This window comes from Acomys minous (assembly GCF_964271855.1).
Source record: "Acomys minous genome assembly, chromosome: 11".
NCBI classification, from domain to species: Eukaryota; Metazoa; Chordata; class Mammalia; order Rodentia; family Muridae; genus Acomys; species Acomys minous.
The window spans coordinates 37738784-37759275 of record NC_140492.1 but is presented as its reverse complement, the minus strand read 5'-3'; the positions used below and the strand labels follow the sequence as shown (position 1 = coordinate 37759275).

The window sequence follows — 20492 nt, the reverse complement described above, 5'->3', positions numbered from 1 at the left end:
CGGTGCAGTCAGCAGGTGGGGGAGCTACAGAGTAGACACAGCCAAATTTCCCAAATGTGGAAAGGTTGGGAGAGCAGGGATCCAGGACATGTACCCTCAGGTTGAAATAAAAGGAACACAGAAAGTCTGACCCTTGTGGATTATAGAAGGGCTTGATTCATTGAACTGATGAGACTTAAAGGACTTTTATAGATGTTTAGATTCAACTAACTCTGTGGAACTGGGCAAATATAAAAATATTCAATGAAGTTTATACATAAGTTGCACTCACCTTAAAAATTTTTGAGACAATTTAAAATGTTTTTCTTGCCTCAGGAAAATAAATAATCTTGTTCTAGTAAGAAGATGTTTTTAGTTTCAAAGAGAATAGTTTTACTTGATGTCTTCTGTCATCAAAAGAAACGTTTCTCATCTCAAAAGAATAAAAGACATGATTTATTCTTGAGCCAAAATTATGACAGACCATGACCCAGGAACATACATTTTAGTCATCCTTGATGAAACATTATATTTGAGAAGTAGTTTCATGAATGTTTTACAGTAACAGAAAAAGGAAAAGTTATAAATCAAAATGTTTTAAAACAAATTAGTAGAATCACCTGAGAGGCCGAGTAGATTACAGAAAGATGGGGGGACCTCGCTTACAGGCCTCAGATGCTACCTAATATTGGCCTTCGCTTTCTTTCTTTCTTTTTTTCTTTCTTTCTTTCTTTCTTTCTTTCTTTCTTTCTTTCTTTCTTTCTTTCCTTCTTTTTTTCTTTCCTTCGAGACAAGATTTCTCTGTGTAGCCTTAGTTGTCCTGGATTTTCTTTGTAGACCAGGCTGGCCTTGAACTCACAGTGATCTGCCTGCCTCCCAAGTGCTGGGATTAAAGGTGTGTGCCACCACGCCTTGTGATATTGGCATTCTTAACTCCTGGGTTGGTGGAAGCTAATGATCTTCTTTGCTAATCCACCTGTTAAGGGTCTATCTGTTAGTTACAGGATGCCTACGAGGTGTACAAGGAATGGCTATTTATGGGGGTAATGGTAGCCCAAAATTAACTAGGCTCTGGATCTGCAACATTCCAAACTCCCCCACATCACTGCAGTTCTAATCAGTCAATCAGTCCATTTTTGCTGACACAGATTCCTCCCAGCAATTCTTGTTCACATTTCAAAAGATAAAAACATTTATAAACAACAAAAAGTACAGTTCTGTCTTCAGAGATACCTTCATACTTATCAAATCACAGAGGGATTGTAACTCTACCCTCTTTGGAATTTAAGGAATGACTAGTTGTTCACTTAGTTGTTTTTGTGCTGTGGCACAAGCATTTTAGCACCAGCTAAAGCCTTTCTGGTGCTTCCTTTTCTTTTCCCTTGTCATTCCTAGAATTCTTAAGGTACTAAATGAGGAAAGCCGTTCACAAAGATGTGGTCTTTGTGAATATATCTCCAGGCATCTGACAGAGAGGGGACAATGTTTTTATATTCTTGGAATTTATATATGAAACATTCAATTACATATAATATGTATATTATATATAATACATATATGTATACTGTGTGTGTATATATATATACATATTACATATGTATTATTGTCAGAGTGAAGTTATCTAAGGATGCAGGAATGGTTTCTTTTTCTACACTAATCTAAAGAGTAAAAAGACAGGAAGGCAAGGTGGCACCTTTCAGCTAGATCGGTTAAAAACGGAAGCACAAAGGCAACCCAGTACACAGAGGCAGAGTCCCCAGACAAGAAAGCGGCCCAGGGCTGGCATCTAAGGAGTAGGTATGTGTGTGAATAGGATGTGTTTCCTTTCTCCCTGGGAACTGGCTGGTTTGGGCTGTCCCAGGGTGTTGGATATAGAGAGAGAAATAGATTGTTTTCTTCCACATTAGTGCCCCAAAACAGTTCTTAGGTATCAGGGAGTGGTGGTTAAACTCCCACCAAGTGTTTCTCTTGGGGAGGGAGAAACAGGAAGTTAGCTATCTTAAAATGTCCATGTGAAAAATATATTAATCTACCTAGTGCTTCTGTTGTTTGCCCGCCTACTGGGATGCTGCTGATTCCTGGTCCTTCATATAGACGACAGCCAATATTTTAGCTATTATCTCTAACTCCTAAAGGAAATTAGGTAGACAAATCTATTACAAGAAAGGGTATTTCTATGTGACTTTGTGTTACAAAATTCAGTGAGTTCTTAATGTGTGGCTGATTGAACATTTCTGTAAACTACAGGAATGTAATGTTTGACAGCAACTGAATGCCTCCCATGTGAGGAAACTGAGGTGCCGAGGGGATTCCGAAAGGGAATTGAAAGACAGGCAGTCTGGCTGCAGAGCTTATGCATGAAATCACACTCAGTGTTTGGTCTTCTAGAAAACAGGAAAGAGTGCATCATGGCTCAGTGCTCAACAGTGGATGTACATAAAGTACTGTAGTTAAACACTTTGTGTAGATATCCACAAAAGGACCACACACTTTTAACTTATGAATGGTGGCCTTGACATTGAATACATCTCAGGTTTTAGCTTTCCCCTAGATGTAATGTAATCCTGATATTCCTTCAGTTTTACTGTGGGATGTGTCTTACGGCATATGCAGGACATAAGTTAAAATATTTCCCACTCAGAGTTGGAAGTTCCCTTGCTACTTACTTTTTTTAAGAACAAAAATTGGAGCCCAGTGACCACCACAGTACAGATTTCATATTTTTATTCTTACCTATATGAGACTTTCTGACTTTCATGCTAGATGTGGTTTCTATAGTCTACATTCTGAACCATACGTTGTTTTGTTTTGTTGTGTGTGAGTTGTCATTACTTCATTGTGCATTAAATGATTTTCGGTTCTTTGAGAAGTTTTGTTTTCCTTGGCTACAAACTTTTTTAAGGAAATGTCTGAACTGTTTAATCTCTACTTTGTCGTAGGCCTAAACAAAACAACTACAAGACCTGGTAAAACCAAATCCAGAGGAATGTCCAATGGAAATGGAGTAGGAACAGGTAATAATCACAAATGAATTTCTCTTTGGTTGCATCAAAATTAAATGCTGTTCATCTCATGTAATTTTGTTGAGTGTACACATCAATTACTTTTTGTGTATGTTTTGTTAAAATATTTGTAAAATTGGAATATAAAGGTTTATCTCATTTCAAAATCAACTTTAAATATCCCTAAAAATGTTGGAAAATAATTTTTCACTCTTATAAACCCAGTCTACTAGATTAGCTATCATATATAGTCTTATTTCTCAAAAATAATTCTGATTAAACATTAATTACAGAATGCAAATAGTAAAAATAATTTTTTATTACAAACAACTTTCTATGCACAGGTCAGCCTTTGTAATGACTTGTTTTTCCCCTTTATCATTTCTCACAAAGGCCATCACAACTTTCTAAAAGGCCTTTGTCTGCTAGCGGTCTAAAATGTAGAACTTAAATAAGAAGAAGCAGGGTAAATTCAATACGGTTAACAACTGGTCTCTGTTCCTATAGTCCTATTAAAGTTTATAAAGGATTCTGGTCAAATGACACAGCCCCAAGTTCCTTACATGCCAGGCAAAGTAGAATTCCGAAGCTGCCTTGGAGCATGTGATCTGACAGATTTTGTCACACAGCTGATCTCAGACTCTTCTCTCTATACCCCTTTTTCCCATTAATTTATTTATTCACTTTACATCCAATCGCAGCCCCCCTCCTTCCTCTCCTACCATCCTCCTCCTCCCCCTCCACCCCGTCTCCCCACTTCTCTCTATACCCTAATGGGGAAACCACACTTTACTGCCCCAGCATGGAGTGTGCCTCACAAGGAGAAGCCAGACTCCTCCTCGGGGTGAGGTATGTGTTTTTCTAGGATGCAGCTAAATCTTCCAGGCTGCTGGCTCATTCTCATGAAATTCTAGCTAGGTGCTAAGATTTGGAGGCAAAAGCACAGAGAACAGTCCTCCATAATAGCAGCCCCTTTAGTCATACGAAGTAGAGCTTACTGATTCATTGAAAATAGATTTCCACCGATATGTGGAGATCAACACGTTTGTTTGCAAAGTTTTTGTTACTATGGTTAGAAATATCCAAAATCATTATTTCATCTTGGGCACGAAATTGCTAAGTGATGAATTACGTAAATCTGTAGACTTCTGGAAAATTCCCATATGGCAGTGGTGGGCCCTGCTGAGGTTCCAGTCTGGGTGCTTGCAAGGCCAATTGTCCTTTCCTACATGTGTCAATTAACCCTGTTTGAGAGAGAGGAATTTAGCTAGCAGCCTAGGCTGGGCTGCCTGACTGGCAGTCGATAAGATCCATTCTCTACAGTGTCTCATACTGGCATCTTAAATTTTCTCTTCATTCTGATTCTGTGTTGCTTCTAATCTTGAATTGCCCAAGCTGACCAGTTTATAGAACCCGGAGCGTCATTGTCTCTCTCCAGCTCTTTCCAGTGAACCCCAGAGCTCATGTCTGCAGGGCCTTTTCCAGTGCTTTCAGATGCTACCATCTTCCATCTGGTTTCAAGTGCTGATGTGCTGTTGGTTTGCTTATTTGTATCTAGAGATCAAAATGATGTGCCGCCTCCATCTTCATCTGCACAGAGACAAACTGGGAGATTTCTAGTGTCCTCAGTTAGGTGGTCCTCAACCTGTGGGTTGTGACCCCTTTTGGGGGAGGGGTCACTGACATCAGGTCTCCTGCATATCAGGAGATATTTACATTGCAATTCATAACAGTTGGCAATTTTACAGTTATGAAATAGTAACAAAATAATTTTATTGTTGGGGTCATCACAACAGGAGGAACTGTTTTAAAGGGTCTCAGCCGTAGGAAGATTGAGAACTGCCATGACCTTCCTTCCTCCCCCTTTCCTTCCCCCTCTTCTCAGCTTCCCCCTTGCTGACCCTTACCTGCCCCCTCCCCCCCCCCCCACCTTCAGCTCTAACTTACTGTTGCCTTCGGGCACTTACCTGTACTCATCCTGGGGTTAGTGGATCTGCATTTGCCCTGTAGGAACTGATGAGAGTCTGCAACTCTGTGTGTGTGTGTGTGTGTGTGTGTGTGTGTGTGTGTGTGTGTGTGTGTGTGTGTGACACATGATGGTGGCCTGGTTACAGGACAGGCGCCTGCCATCCAAAGCCATTAACTCTCATGTAAGATGGCACTGTGGCCCTCTCAGGAGATGGCGTATATAGTCACACAGAGTCATGATGAATACAAGGAGAAGGAGCCAGTAGGAGGACTTAGTGCTTGAGGAAGAGGCTTTGGAGCTGTGAGAATGTGATTCTGAGTCCCAGCATTCCCTGCCAGTGAGCCCTTGGGCAGCTTGATTGATCTGGCCTTGTGTTTCCCTATTATGGGTCCTGGATACTGTATCTCACACAGAAGATTTGCAAAGCTCAAAGCAAGTGATAAATGTGCAGAGTGCTTAGACAGGATTAGACATAAAATTCTTTGTTTTTTGAAGGACAGACATATCTGGAGAAGAGCTAATAAGACCCTACTCAAACAACACACTGCCTGCTAATATTCGTGTGTGTGTGTGTGTGTGTGTGTGTGTGTGTGTGTGTGTGTGTGTGTGCGTGTGTGTGTGTGTTTACCTTTGAGAAATTATGGTAAATCAAACCTCACCAAACCAAGTCTTCCTAGTGGCAAAATGGAAGTATTGTTCTACGCCTGTGTGTCATTTACAGAATAATCAGTCACATGATCCATCTCCCTGACCCCAGGGTACCAGGAACCCCAGGCACAGCAACAGCTTTTTTAGAAGAAAATTTCAAAGTCTCCTACATTCCTCCAAAACCCAAGAGAGCCAGGTTCTTTATAACAACAACCTTACTCTGTGGTACCAACTTCTGTATCAGTTACTTCTATTTCCTGTGATAAAACATCATGACCAAAAGCAAATTAAAGAAATCTTTATTTGCACTTACTGTTCTAGAGAGCTAGATATCTATAAAGGTGGTGTTGTCGTGGAGACAGGAGCAGGAAGCTGAGAGACCACATCTCACCTACTCACAGGAAACACAGAACACAAGAAGTAGGACAAGGCTATAACCTCTCAGAGCTCACCTTCCCTCAGTGAGGTCCTTCTTCCATCAAAGCTCTGCAACTTAAAGGTTCCCTAAACTACCTCAAACACCATCATCAACCGGAGGCCAAGTGTTCAAATACATGAACCAATGAGAGACATTCTCATTCAAAACACAACAAGCAAAACTTTTTATCTGCGTCTGTCTGCACATTAAATGTCTTTAAATAATGTCTTTTTGCCTTCTCCGAGACATAACTGGAAAATCAGAGTTGTTGACATTTAGTTACTGTGGTTGTCATTGTTAATGTACTAACTGGCCTATTAAATATGTTTTCTTATTTTTAATAAGCAAATGACCACCAGGCCCTCAGTGCATGGATTCTTTTTTTTTTTTTTTTATAGGATGATTGTTTCTGGAGTGATATATCCTACTTAGATTGTATCTGCTCTTTCTTAATAAAAACTGCCAGAGCCAGGAATGGTGGCATAAGCCTTTAGTCTCCACACCTAAGAACCAAAGGCAGATGAATAATCTCTATGAGTTTGAGAGCAGCATGATCTACCCAGCAAGGTCTAGGCCAGCCAAGGCTATATAATGAGACCCTATCTTAAAAAAACAAAAACAAAAACAAAAAAATACTTCAAAAAAAGCAGAAGAAACACATATCAGACACATCAGGAAACATTATGTTGTGATATAATCACAGAAAGATCCTAGGAGCCTGGGGAACAGAATGTCTGTTGTGAGCACACATCTCCTAGAAACAGCAGGGAAACTACAGCCATGACGTCTCACAACCATGGCTGCCTAACCAAGACCTGAGCAAGGATGACACCAGCAGATGTGCCAGCATGGCAGGGAGAAATCTCACAGGGACCCAATCCTGGACAAAGAGCTACAAGCCACTAAGAAAGAAAGTGAGAGAACTAGTCTTCCCTGGGAAAGAGCTGCCCCACAACTGGTTATCTAATACCAAATAGTCAATCCTGGAATCCTATACATATAACTAATAGTAAACAGACTGGGTAGGTTATATATATACACACACATACATACATATATACATACATACATACATACATACACATACAAATATATTCATATATATGAACATATATAAGTATGCATATATATTTAGGAGTGTGTGTATATTGTGTATGTGTGTAGCCACAATTAAAACAAAAAGAAGCCACAAGCCATGTATTTGAGTGAGATCAGGGTTGGGGTGGAGTACATTGGAGGAGTTGGAGGGAAAAAATGGAAAATGATATAATTGTATTTTAATTTTAGGAAATAAAATTGCATACACAAAGCAAAGATGATATTTTTGCAAAAAGAATAGTACCACAAAGCTAAAGTGAGACATACTGATCCCCTACATGCTAAGGAAGCTTACTAAACCCTATCCCAGGTGCTTAGGTACATGGCCAGATAGCCACCATGTTTGAGGAAGCCAGGAGGCAAAAAATATCACACAAACCAATTTTGACTTGGCTTCTTTCATACAACAATTTGGGGTTCTAGGCCAATCCATGACAAGTTTACAAATCCCAAAGGTAAAGATCCAGTTGGTAACCTCAGCAATCTAGTATACCAGACCAGCACAGGGATATTTTTTTTAAGTCAGTTCAATAAGTACAAACCCAACCACAGTGGATTTCTGAGGTTTCTTTATGGGCATTGGGAAGTTGGAGGAAAATTATCTTCTTAACCACAAAATGTACCCATAAATACTGGCAGAAGGTGACAATTCGCCCTTGGTAAAAATCTGTCTGGTGAAGCAATACCTCCCAGGCAGCCAATGCAGGATGAATGCCATGGAAAATTAGGACAGAACCAAAAACCACAGTCCAGTGCCAGCTCTACCGGGAAAAATGGAACCAGTAAGAGTAGGATTTTTAGTATTTTTATATCTGGAGAGTAGAAGACAAATAAAATGAGCAAAAAGTACTGGTGTCTATGTAAGAAATCCACATTTTCCCAGACAACTCCTATCAAGTAGCCATGACAAAGAATGTTTAGCAGATTTTACTACACAATTCCTCCTGTTGATTGTCTCTTCCTAGGAAGCAAGCAAGGGCCCAAGCCATCAAGCACTGGGAGAAATATGACAGTGCCCACACACGCCACCAAAAAACCAGGTAAGGAGTAAGATGTGGACCCTGTGGCACCCCAGCTCTGGAATTGGCATGGTAACAGCAGTGGTAGATGTTGAAAGACGATTGTGTGTGAGAACCACATTAGCAGTAGATGCAAGCTGCCAGGGAGACATCCCAAACTTGAGGATGACTGTATGTGAAGAAAGAAATTGCAAATTAAATTCTTTTAAAAACCGTTGGAGGATATTAACTTGATGGTTGGCTTTCTAAAATATCCTAAGGAGCCACAAGGGACAAGTGGTACAAAGCCACTGGGTTTTAAGTGTTTGTTTTGTTTTGTTTTGTTTGTCAAGCTTGGCTCTTGTGTGATTTATTATGATAATCTTGGGTCTGAAATGATTTGTGTTCCTGTTTTAAGAGTAAGTTGTATGTAATAGATGTATGAAGCTGATAAATCCGGTCTCTCTGCTTTTTAAAAGGATGCTGTGAGAGAGGTTCGCATGCATTAGTGTTGCCATCCGCTCATCGCCAGCCTTGCCTGAGCAAGCACATGGACAGACTCACCCCTTTTCCCTCTCCTGCCTTCCCTGCCTCTCTATTCTTTGTCTGTCTTCCTAGTAGCCTTGAAAATACTTAAAGTGATAAGATATTTTCCTGGGTGGAGAATTGTTCTTGATTATTTAAAGGAATACATTTTTAAACTATAATGGCTTAAAGTTTGAGCTAAGGTGGATTGCTCCAGACACCTTTAGTTTTTTCCAACCGCCCTGCAAAGTAGACTTTATTTATACAAACTATAAAAAGCATGCTACTTTCCTTTGCCCACTAAGCAAACAAGATTTAAAATTGTACCATTCCTTGGGCTGGTAGCCCTGTAACTGAGGAGGTTGTGGGTGGCAGAGCAAAGTGAGTGGTGAAGTTGGCTCCTAGTCATGTCTCTTAGGTAGAAATCCTTGTGCAGGGCCACACTACAGCTGCTCCAGTCACCAGATTCCTGTCGCTGCCATGAGTGTGCTATTTTGATATAATTATTTGAAGAGTTCCAATGTCATCTAATTATAATTACATATTACAGTTAGGGGATAGTGTGAAACACACACACACACACACACACACACACACACACACATATATATATATGCTCAAAAATTCAAAGTCAGGATAGTAAAAGAAATTGTAAGCTCACAACTAAAGATGATTAGAAATGATAAAGTTCAGCAGCGCTTCTGTTGTGTCTCTAGAGGAAAGATCTACGCCTGAATGTTTTATCTAAAATTACAGATTATTTACATATGTTAATGTGATTAATTGTTCATGAATATATGACCAGCATAAGTTTATAGGAACCCCACTATATATTACTTTTCTATATTGGCACTTTTCTATAAAATATGAACTCTCTTACCGTCCAACTATGACTCTGCTGTTTTTAAAGCTTTAATTATTTCAAACCGACTTTTTGTAATAAGTACTGACTTTATAATATCTTTTAGCCACAATCCCAGGGACTCGTCGCCCACCCATGCCACCTAGACCTATGCCCCCTAGACCTATGCCTCCAAACAGAAAACCTTTACCACCGAATAATGTCACCGGAAAGCCAGGAAGTGCAGGTATGACAGTTTACCTCTTTTCTCTCTCCATGACTGCATTTTACTCACAACCCACCAAGCCACTGGCATGTGTGACAGATGCATGCTTGCATTGACCGCAAAGACCGGATGCTGTTAACTACAGTTTTGAGGATTGAAATATCGACTCCGAGTGGGTAGCGTAGAAGAAACTATCTCTCCATATCGAGGCCAACTTGCTTCTTAGATATCTGAATTCTTGGAGCCTAGAGAGAAGCTGACTTGGCTTTCAACAGTGGATGACTTCAGAATAAAAGTAGGAGATGCTGTATATTGCCAACCACTCAGAGACAGTGGAAAACATGATGCTGTGTCACTGACTTCGTCTTCATGCCATTGCGCATGATACAGTGCTTGGGGGAGGAATGTGAGCCGCCAAGCTGTTTCTTACTTCCACGTCTAGGTTCATGTTGTCACAGAATGGTTCCCACAAGACCTGGATGTGCACACACTTTATCCCTCTTCTCGCTCCACAAAGATGCCTTAGCATTGCCACTATGTTCTATATGGTCCCCCATATACATCTCTGGTACAACAACAAACATATGGTCTTGTACTATTTGTATTCTTACCTTCCTCTCGGAGCTTGCGAGTTCTGTAATGACAGGGATTGAAAGTCTGGAGGCCAGTTGAGCGCTGAGAATATGGAGGGCATTTGATAATAATGACTGAACGAAAACATGAATGAAATTAAGAACCAGTGGAAATCGATCCACTTCAAAACAGAGCTTTACCTCACTTCCACTTAGCGCCTCTGCTAGCAAGCTGTGGTGTTCCTTGTCTTTCCTCCCTTTCCACATCTCAGCTTCCTAAATTTTTGGTGGTAGAAACTGGGTAAAAAGTACTAAAGACAGCTGTAAAAGATGAAAGTGCGGAGGGTTTATGTGAAGGGAGTGGGTGTCATTGTTTTTGTTTTTTTTTTTTAAACAAGCTAACGAGAATGACCTTTGTGATGTTTCATGACTCTAGGTCAGTGGTTCTCAACCTGGGGGGGATTGGACATCACCTTCCCAGGGGTCATCTAAGAGGCCTGGAAAGCATACAGTTCATAACAGTAGCAAAAGTCCAGTTATGAGGTGGCAAGGGAAACACTTTTCTGGTTGGTTGGGCGTCACCAGAACATGGAGAGCGAGATGAAAGGGTGTCAGCAGTAGGAAGGTGGAGAAGCGGGAAGTTCCAGAGTGCCCTCCCCCCTGCTCGCCCCCCCCCCCCCGGGTGTCTAGGGGAGGACTCGGCCTCTAGCTTGTACGTCTTGTGCCTTTGTGGGTCAGGGCCCAGTGGAGGCCTCACGAGGAGACCAGGTTGCTCTCATTAGTAGTAATATAAAGCAGCTGTGCCATGAGTGGCACTGGCCTTTGGGTCTTAGTGATGAGTCAGTGTGATGCCTGAGTGTGCCTTGGGGATGCAGGACGCCACCCCCACAGCACTTCCCCCCAGTGAGGGCGGGTGTCTTCAGGCACAGTTCACTGGTCTTGGGTTTTGGCTTATGTCTTGTTCTCCTGTCAGAGAGTGTAGCTTCGGCACGGCCTCCCCACCCTTGAGTCTGAAGAGGAGCCGCAGGCACATCCCATTTCTGGAATTACCTCAGGCTTGACATGCCCCACCACCCATCTCTGACTGAGAGAAAATGGCTTCACTTCAAAGCCTAGCAAGTAGCAATTACTGTGGTACAGCTCTGGCGATTCAGGAAACCAGTGGATGTCAGGAACTATAACTGCACTTGTGAGGGTCTCTCACAAGCACAAGTGAACGGTCTTGGTTCCCACATGGTGTCTACCATTCCTTGTCTATCTCCAAATCTACTGAGGCCTCTCTGAGTCCTACTTTTCTTGCCAAGGCTAAAGTGTTGCCCTCATTTCCTGCTGACTCTGCCAGTTCTGAATAGCACAAACGTCTCTTGATTTTGCTTGCCATTTGTTTGAACTTTTTACTTGGCCCACTCCCTCTAGGACCAAGGGCCACGAGTCTGTAGGGGGAAAGCAGGGTTCCATCTACCTGACTCAGCCAGGATTGCACACTGACCCAATGGAAGTTCAGCTAGTATGCCTTGGCTGGTAGCCCGATGAGGAGGAACACAAAACTCTATACCCTTCTCCATCTACCAAACACCCAGATTGCTTAGACCTTGGGATGAATCCAGGTTTAGAGACTGTCAAGAAACTTTAGCAGAAAGGTTTGAGTTCAGCAACTCAGCGGAACACTGTTCTGGCACCTAGACATTGCTCTGGCGATCTCTGTCCTCTTTCTCTGGACATCTTCCATGTCTGGCAGTTCAAGGGCATCCTATCTCCTTTTTTTTTTTTTTTGCAGCTGACCAAATGGCTAGGTGGAAAAGTCATCATGGCCAGTGAGATATCTCCTCATTCATTTGTGTTCCTTCACTATTGGAAATCTTCTCATCGTCCTTTAGTCTTAAAATAGCATCCATAGCAATGATATTCAAGTCCTCCCGTGACCTTCCCTTACTTGACCCTCCACAGTTAGCTGGGATTGGGTCTTCTCTTTCCTCAACAGCCACGTTTTCCTGATTTAAGTCATAGCCTGGAGTTCCTTTCTCTTCCTAGTGGTCATTTCATTTGCTGGCACTTGTGTGAACTCTCTTCCCCACTGACACCCACTTTCCCCACAGACTTAACCACTCCCTCGCCTTGTCTCCTCTGTGACCTTATGTACTTCTTTCACAATATCTGTGATATTTCAATATCCTTGGCTCAGGCATCTATGTCTATCAAGAACCAGGTCTTGCTTGCTCTACAAGCCTGGCTGATAGTGCCAAGCCACGTGGTAAGTGAATAAATAAATGGGGAACTTGGCACGGTGCCTATAAAGCCTTACTGCTTTGGTTCTGGGTTTCAGGAGTCAGTTCCTCGGGCCGAGCAACTTCCCCACCCATGAAGGCAACGATCAAACCTATCAGAACAGCCACAGAGAGATCAGAGGCAGAAAAAAAGCAACCGACTGCTTCTGCTTCCGAGGAAGAATTTGGTTAGTGTGTTAGTTCTCACTGGACGCATTGCTCTGAGATGCTAATGTATTTCAAATTAGGGCAAACACATTCTTGGTTTGGGGTCTTCTACTTTCATCAAATTTAGGACTGTCTGTCTTATCAGTTTTAGACCAATATTTATTGTCAACCTTCCATTAGGGAATATGCTTCTTCCCTTGGCAGACATAAAACTCGCAAGTCTTTTTCTTTTAATAAAAATGTAGACTGTCCAATTACCAATTAAAATCACTTAGGCTTCTAAATTCTGTGTTACTATAAGCTACAGGTATTCAATTTATTAATGAGTACTAGCTTATTGATTACAATTCTTAATCCACTCCTGTTACATTCCAGAACACCTTGCTGCAGGACACAATTAAAAGCCTTTTTATATTGGGTCAAAGTACGAATAGTAAAGGAAACCAAACCAAAAGCAATTTATCTAAGAGGAATATTGGTTGTATTTCATCTTCACTGCCTTTGTCAATATATTGTGAATTTTCTTTATCTTTCACCAATTTTTCATTATCTTTTCATTCTCAGATAACACAACTGATTTTAGTTCAAGCCCAACCAAAGAAACTGATCACCTTGGGAAGCCCAGATTCGTAGGTATGTCCGGCTCTGCATTTTGGCTTTTGATAGAACTAGTCTGTTGGTAGATCCCTCAGGTATTTGCAATATAAATATTATAGGCGCTTACTATAACATGAATTGCTCATGTTCATGTGAGCCAGCTGGGCAGTAGGTGCAGCCAGCTTGTGATGGACTAGCCTCAGTTCCATCCTGCACTCCTGCATTTTGGTGCCCCAGTAAAGAGTAGAAGTGAGCCAAGTGAGGCAATTCTCACCATAATACAAAGTACAGGGAGGTGGGATCCCAATAGGCACTGTTTGAGATCTTTTTTATGTGACATCTGCCAGCATAGATTGGCCACAGCAGTCACACAGCCAAGCTCAAACCAAAGGACAAGAGAGCTTAACTCTTTTTCATGGATGCAGAGGTGAAATTTTAAACTGTTTTCCACTGTTGTACTATTTGGTATTTCTGTCGGTATTGATAAGGGCTCTGGTTTCCTTGCTCTCATCAGCACTTGGTATAGTCAGTTTTCAAATGCCTTTTCAATTTTAACAGGTACAAAGTAGTATATAATTATGGTTTTAATTTGACTATTCCAAATCTACCTTAACCAAATCCCAAAGACTTGGTGGTGGAATGGAAATTTGTTCTGCAATGGAAAATTCTTTTCTCACAATTCTGGAGACAAGGATTGGCTTCTCTCCTTGCCTTGCAGACAGATTCCTTCTGACTGTGTGGCCATGTGACTTGTGTGCTGTGAGTCCCTTCTGTCCCCTAAGGACTCCAGCCTAATTAGTTTCACATTTCCAAGTTCTTCAGTTTTAATCTGTCTCGTTCTTTCTATATTTAAGTCCATTGAAGCACAGGCTTAAATTATTAGAACTGTAATAAATTACTGACTGATGGACTTTGCATTTATTATACAAGGTGTTCTTTATTTCTACTGGAAATCTTTGCTCTGGTACCAGATTTGTTGATATGTATATATCCAATCATGATTTCTCTAGATTACATCATTGTTTTCCACCTTTTTTTACCTACAATTCAATCTCTTTGTATTTGCACCATATTTTTTAGGTATCATTGGGTCTTACTTTTCTTATCTAATCTATGAATCTCTGTGTTTTGTTTATAGTTTATGGACCCTTTCAAATTATTATTGATACCTTTAAGGGCAGTGTTTTCATCTTGCCGGTTGTTTTTATTTATCTATTCCTGGGTCCTTCTTTTCTCCTTTCCATTCTTCTTTTAATGTATGCTTCCACTTTATGTGTCTTATTCCTCACGACTCCTTGTTTCAACTCTGTGGGGATGGGTGCCGTGATCCTTGTCGCCTTCCAGTGACAACGAAGAGCCTCACACTTAACACACTGATGCTTCTCCAGCTCCTTTCTTTCCTCCCAACCTAGTGCTAGTATTGTCAATAACCATTATACAAACTTGTTTTCACTTTTTTTTTAGAAGTAAATTAACTTTTAGACTTGGACTAAAAGATACTATTGACACTGTTACTATCTCACACCTTTCATCCTTTTGGGGGGGGCACACTTCCAGCCAGTGAAACTTTTCCTTCAATTATAGACTTAGAGTTTGGGTTTGCTGGTTTTGAAGGAAGTGTTTTGACATTTTTAAAAAGTATTTTTTCATTTGTATTAATTCTGCATGGAAGATGTCACACCATTGTCATTTATTTGTATTCTCCCCACTGAGAGATCTACTATAACCCTCACTTTTATCATTGTATGTATTTTCTCTCTCCTTTAAATATTGTCTATTTTTCATTGGTTTTGGGGAACATAATTGGGATTGATATAGTCTCTTCACATTTATTGTTCTTAAATGCTTTTTTTATTTTTAGCTTTTTGAATTTGTGGTTTAGAAGTTTGGGACATTTGGGGCTATTATTTCTTAAAATATTTTTGTGCTCATGTACTGTTCCTCTGCCCCAGGTACTTAAATTATGTCCATATGAGAACTCTTCAAAGTTCCTCAAACAAAGCTCCCAATTTCCATTATTCATCCATCCATCCATCCATCCATCTTCTCTCCCTCTCTCTCTCTCTCTCTCTCTCTCTCTCTCTCTCTCTCTCTCTCTCTCTCCCCCCCCCCCAATAGTTATGTGCTATGTCTGTAAGTTCACTATCTTCTGCTTTGTGGTGTCTTTTGTATTCTTTCTACCTCATGTACTTGGCATATTTGTATACAGTTTTCATATCTAGAAATTTGTTTTGGGTCATTTTTATCTTATTTCATGGGTCATTTTTATATCAGTCATGTCTTCCTTGTATAATAGTTTTAGCCTCTGTGCAAATTCTAAGTTAGTTTCAAAAGACTGATTTTTTTTTCTCACCATGAAGAACATTTCCTGTGACTTTTATCTTGTTGGAGGTTGGATGTTTCCTTCCTAAAATGCTCTTGAGTTTCATTCTGGGTGCAGTTGGTTATTCAGAACTGTTTGGTCCTGGGGAATCCGGCTTGGTTCAGAATGCTGATTAGTGTGGTGCGCACTCCCGCTGTCTGAGACTCACTACCTATAACTTATGAGGTAGGAACCAACTCCAGAGGGACAGAAATGTACCAAAAGAGATCAACACTAGGTGTATCTATAAATGCAGTATTTCTATCATATACCCCAGAAATAGGAGTTTAGATTTTTGTGTCTAAGCCATCCTCATTACTGTTTTCAAATGTCTTCTCAGAATGTAACACCAAAGTATTCAAATAGATGATCAAATTTATTAGTTTACTTCTGCCATCTTCTTCATAAGTGCCCTCTCTTTCCCACTCTTAGGCCCTCATGTGCGATACATCCCAAAGCCTGACAACAGGCCCTGTTCCATCACTGACTCCGTCAGACGGTTCCCTACAGAGGAAGCCATGGAGGGAAACGCCACCAGCCCACCCCAGAACCCACCCACCAACCTCACTGTGGTCACTGTGGAAGGCTGCCCCTCGTTTGTCATCTTGGACTGGGAAAAGCCATTAAATGACACTGTCACCGGTAAGAGTGTGGCTCTAGGATGTGGTATTATGGTGGGAAGTTTTGATGGCATAGTACCTGAGCAGCCTGCGAAATCAATGGCACAAAAATCACACCTAAGAAGAAAGAGTTCTGTTGTCCAAAGCACCATAGATGGGAAAGAGATCTTGATGTTTGTCATGGTCTCCCAGTTAATTGAAGACTTTAAATCCCTCTCAGAATTACCTTTCACAGTTCAAAAATAGTCTTATGATTTTACCAAAAATAATTACATATAAAGCATGTACAGACTTGACATGACCAATAATGTTCAAAATAGCTTTCTTTTCACCAACCCAGTTCCTAAACTGGCTAAGAACTTCCAAACAGGCTAAAAATTATTTCAGCTAACTTTTGGGAAATTAAAAACTAAGAAACAAACAAAAGGCCTCCCTTAGTTCCAGGCAACTTGCTATACTTATCTGAGGAAATTTTGATTGTGCTACAACAACCCAGGTCGTCATGGGAATAAACCTGGAACCATTTTTTTAAAAGTCTGCTATAATTTGTTTAGCACACTTTGATTCTACTTATAGAAAAAGAGAGTCAAACAAGAAATGAGAGGAATAACAGACTAACCACAGGAACTGCCAGGGCGTGCTACTCACTCAGCCTGAGTCCATGTGACTGCTGCTGCCGGGCCCCTGATGCAGGGTTAGAAGCAAAGAGCAAGATGGAGGGCCAGAGTGTGGGAGGGTGAGGAGACTCAGAATCTTCCAGAAAATATTTTCTACTGTGAGTAAAGGGGAACAAAGCACTTCCCTCTCCTATGGAACCATGTGATCTGAGCATTCACCATTACCCTTGCTAAACCGCCATGGTTCACCAGTTTCCCAGCTCATGAAGGGCAGCCTCTGGTCTGAGAATGAGCCGGTCACCACCAGTATATTCCAAAACTATTGACTATATGCTTAGAAAATGACTTCTAGTTTCCCAAAACCAAATGATAAGCCAAACTTTGTCTGCTGTAAAGGATTGGGCTATTTAATCTGATATAGCTAATTATCTAGTATGTATCCATTTGGATAATATCTGATTTAAAAATTAAGACTATGTAATTTCTCTTTCTGAATCGGTTATAATTTTTAAATTCTATAAACTTTCAATTATAACAAGTCTTCATATTGTTTTCTTACTAGATGTTAATGAGATGCTTGGAGTCTTTTACAATTAAAAGTTTCATGGACAAGGATCAATTTTAACTCTTCAGCTACAATTCCACATTTAGCCATTGGGTTTCTCTCCCTCTCTCTCTCTCTCTCTCTCTCTCTCTCTCTCTATATATATATATATATATATATATATATATATATATATATATATAGTTTTTATTTAATACAAAGAAAACTCTCCAGGGAACATAAATAAGCATTAGGTTCAAAATTCAGTTCTAGAGCTCCAAGCAACAAATGGGTGTTATCAGTTGTTAACTGTTGTTGCTGATACAGCTTTAAGGTCAAATTTGTTGTAGCTCTGTTACCCTTCCCCCAGATAAGAAGATAGCAAGAAACATGGCTTCCATTCAAGCACCATCTTGCTTGGCATGTGCTTTCCCTTAACTGGCCTTTCCACCAGTGACAAAACGATAAGCTATATATCCAACTCAACGGTCATCAGTCCTCATAAGTTATTAGGCCTTCTTCCACTCTGACACGGCAGGAATGAATGGTTGATATGCCATTCCCCAAATGCTTTAGGAACCTCAGCCATCTGGTAACTGAAAATTGTTGAAAGATGAGGTCATGGTGTCTCAGGTGTAAAGAGCACTTCCTGTTCTTTCAGGGCGTGTGACTTTGGCTCCCAGCACCTGTGTTGGACAGCTCATAGTCAGTCACTTGTAACTACAGCTCCAGGAGATCCAACACCATCTCCTGGATTGCACAGGGACCTGCACTCACATTTGCATAGCCTCTCCCCACACACAGACATACGCACACTATTAAAAATAAATCTGAGCTTGGTGCAGTGGTGCACGCCTGTAATTCCAGCACTTGGAAAGGCAGAGGCAGGCAGATCTCTGTGAGTTTGAGGCCAGCCTGGTTGACACAGTGAATTCAGGACAGCTATGGCTACACAGAGAAACTCTGTCTTAAAAAACCAATCATCATCATCATCATCATCATCATCACCCTGAGCATCATCATCATCTGTTTTTTAAAGATTATGTTTCTAGTGTCTACCATTTTCTTCCATTTTCAGAATATGAAGTCATATCCAGAGAAAATGGCTCATTCAGTGGAAAGAACAAGTCCATTCAAATTACCAATCAAACCTTTTCTACAGTAGAAAATCTAAAACCAGATACAAGGTAAGGCCCAGTGCCATTCCAGGGGAATTCTGAGAGTGCAGAAACTGCAGCCACAGCAAAAAGGCAGAACAATGCCTTAAAGGAGGGTCTTGTTTTAATTCTGGGTTTCTTTAATACCTGCATACCTCATATCACATTTTCAAAATATTCTCATTATTATTGACAGAAGAGCTAATAGGATGGCCTTATAAATTAGCAGTATAAATGGCAACATAAGAAGGTCATCAATAGCAAATATTAATTTTTAAATATTAAAATTTAGAAAAGTCTGTGAGCTAGAAATAAATGGAGTGTTAACAGCAGATACTGGACTCAAGGCCCTGGCTCTGATGCTGGAAAGGGAAAAGCAAAGAATGCAAACCACTCGACAAAGCACAGACAAAGATTTTATTTAAAATAGCCACTTATGTCCCAGCTTATATTATTTACTATCCTATTGCTGTGATGGGATAACATAACCAAAACAACTTAAAAAGAAAAGCATTTAATTGGGGGCTTGTTTGCCATTTCAGAGGGTCAGTTCGTGATCATCATGGTAGGTAGCATGGCAGCAGACATGATCTTGGAGCTGAGAGCTTAGGTCTTATCAGCAAGATGGAGGCAGAGAGAGCACAAGACTGGGTCTGGTGTGAGCTTCTGAAACCTCAAAGCCCACATCCCCAGAGACATACCTCCTCCCATAAGGCCACAGCTACTAATCCTTTCCAAGCCAGTCTACTTACTAGGGTCCAAATATTGAAATACATGAGCCTATGGGGGCCAGTCTCATTCAAACCACCATACAGGTATAGCAGCCCTTTGTTTTGGGAACTTTTTACACTGAGAAGGAGAATATAATTTGGCAATTGGTTGGATACTTTTTGGTTTATACATTAACATGGGGCTATTCATATTTCAGTAGGGTTTTATGTTTTCCTTTTAGTCTAAAACATCTTACCAATTCATTTTATTACTGAGAGAAAAGAGTCCTTGAACATTTCTGGTTGAGAGAAGTTCTTAGATTGCCCTTTTCCTCTAAGACTCCTTTCTGACTCCTCTCTTCATCATCTTCTGGCTGTGTATATAGCATTGTCACTGACATGAGAAAGGGCCTGTTTTGATTCTGGCAGTAGGGGCATTCCTCCAATCATTTTAAAGGATAAGAAACAACTAGTTAATTAAAGTTAACTATGTGAAAACTTTAGTCCTTTGCTGCAGAAAAGAATATATTTCTTCCATGGAACATTTTCCACTTTTAATTTTCGTGAAAGGTTTAAGTTAGCCAAAATAAGCATATTTTTTAGTTAAAGTCCAGTTGATCTTGATTCTGTTTTCTTAGTAAGACTGAGAGAAAGAAAACCGTAATAGATTTTAAGAAAAAATTTTTTAAATCATTTCATTGGACCTTTTAAATGATTATAGATTTAGATTTATGCTTGTGAAACATTGCCTGCTCATTTCCTATTTAATAATGTGAGTGATGTTGTACACTACACTCATGGAAAGACCTCTGCTTGGTCAATGTACACTGTGTCCCTTTTCTGAGTCCAGCTGTCCTTCCAGCTTCTCACAGGGCACCTATTAGCTCGTGAACTAAATGTAGAGTAGTATTTTCCAGGCACATCTGAAACCCAGTTTGTTTGCTGGGGCTACAAATGGGAGCCAATGTGATGTCTGCCTGTGAGCTGAAGACTAGCAGAAAGGTTAATCAGTAAGTAAATGTTCAGCACAGCTTGGCCAGAGGTCTGGAAGCGGCCCGTGGGCGTGCTGGTGGGGGTCAAGGGAACAGCATCCACAAAGCCTGAGAAAGGGATGAGGTAAGAGGTGGGCTAGGACTTGAAGGACTCAGAAAAGCGTCACATGGTGATGGTGGTAGGG

The 20492-nt window shown here is 40.6% G+C and overlaps 1 protein-coding gene across 2 annotated transcripts in view; it reads left to right on the top strand.

The window, feature by feature from the left end:
* Positions 1-20492, top strand: part of ABI3BP (ABI family member 3 binding protein) — a 207617-nt gene that overhangs the window by 176197 nt on the left and 10928 nt on the right. For both annotated transcript variants that reach the window (XM_084801538.1, XM_084801539.1), the window contains 7 exons: positions 2919-2993; positions 8080-8154; positions 9606-9725; positions 12600-12728; positions 13273-13341; positions 16100-16309; positions 18527-18635. In XM_084801538.1, coding sequence (XP_084657664.1) covers positions 2919-2993; positions 8080-8154; positions 9606-9725; positions 12600-12728; positions 13273-13341; positions 16100-16309; positions 18527-18635 — 787 coding nt within the window. The remainder of the gene's footprint in view (positions 1-2918; positions 2994-8079; positions 8155-9605; positions 9726-12599; positions 12729-13272; positions 13342-16099; positions 16310-18526; positions 18636-20492) is intronic.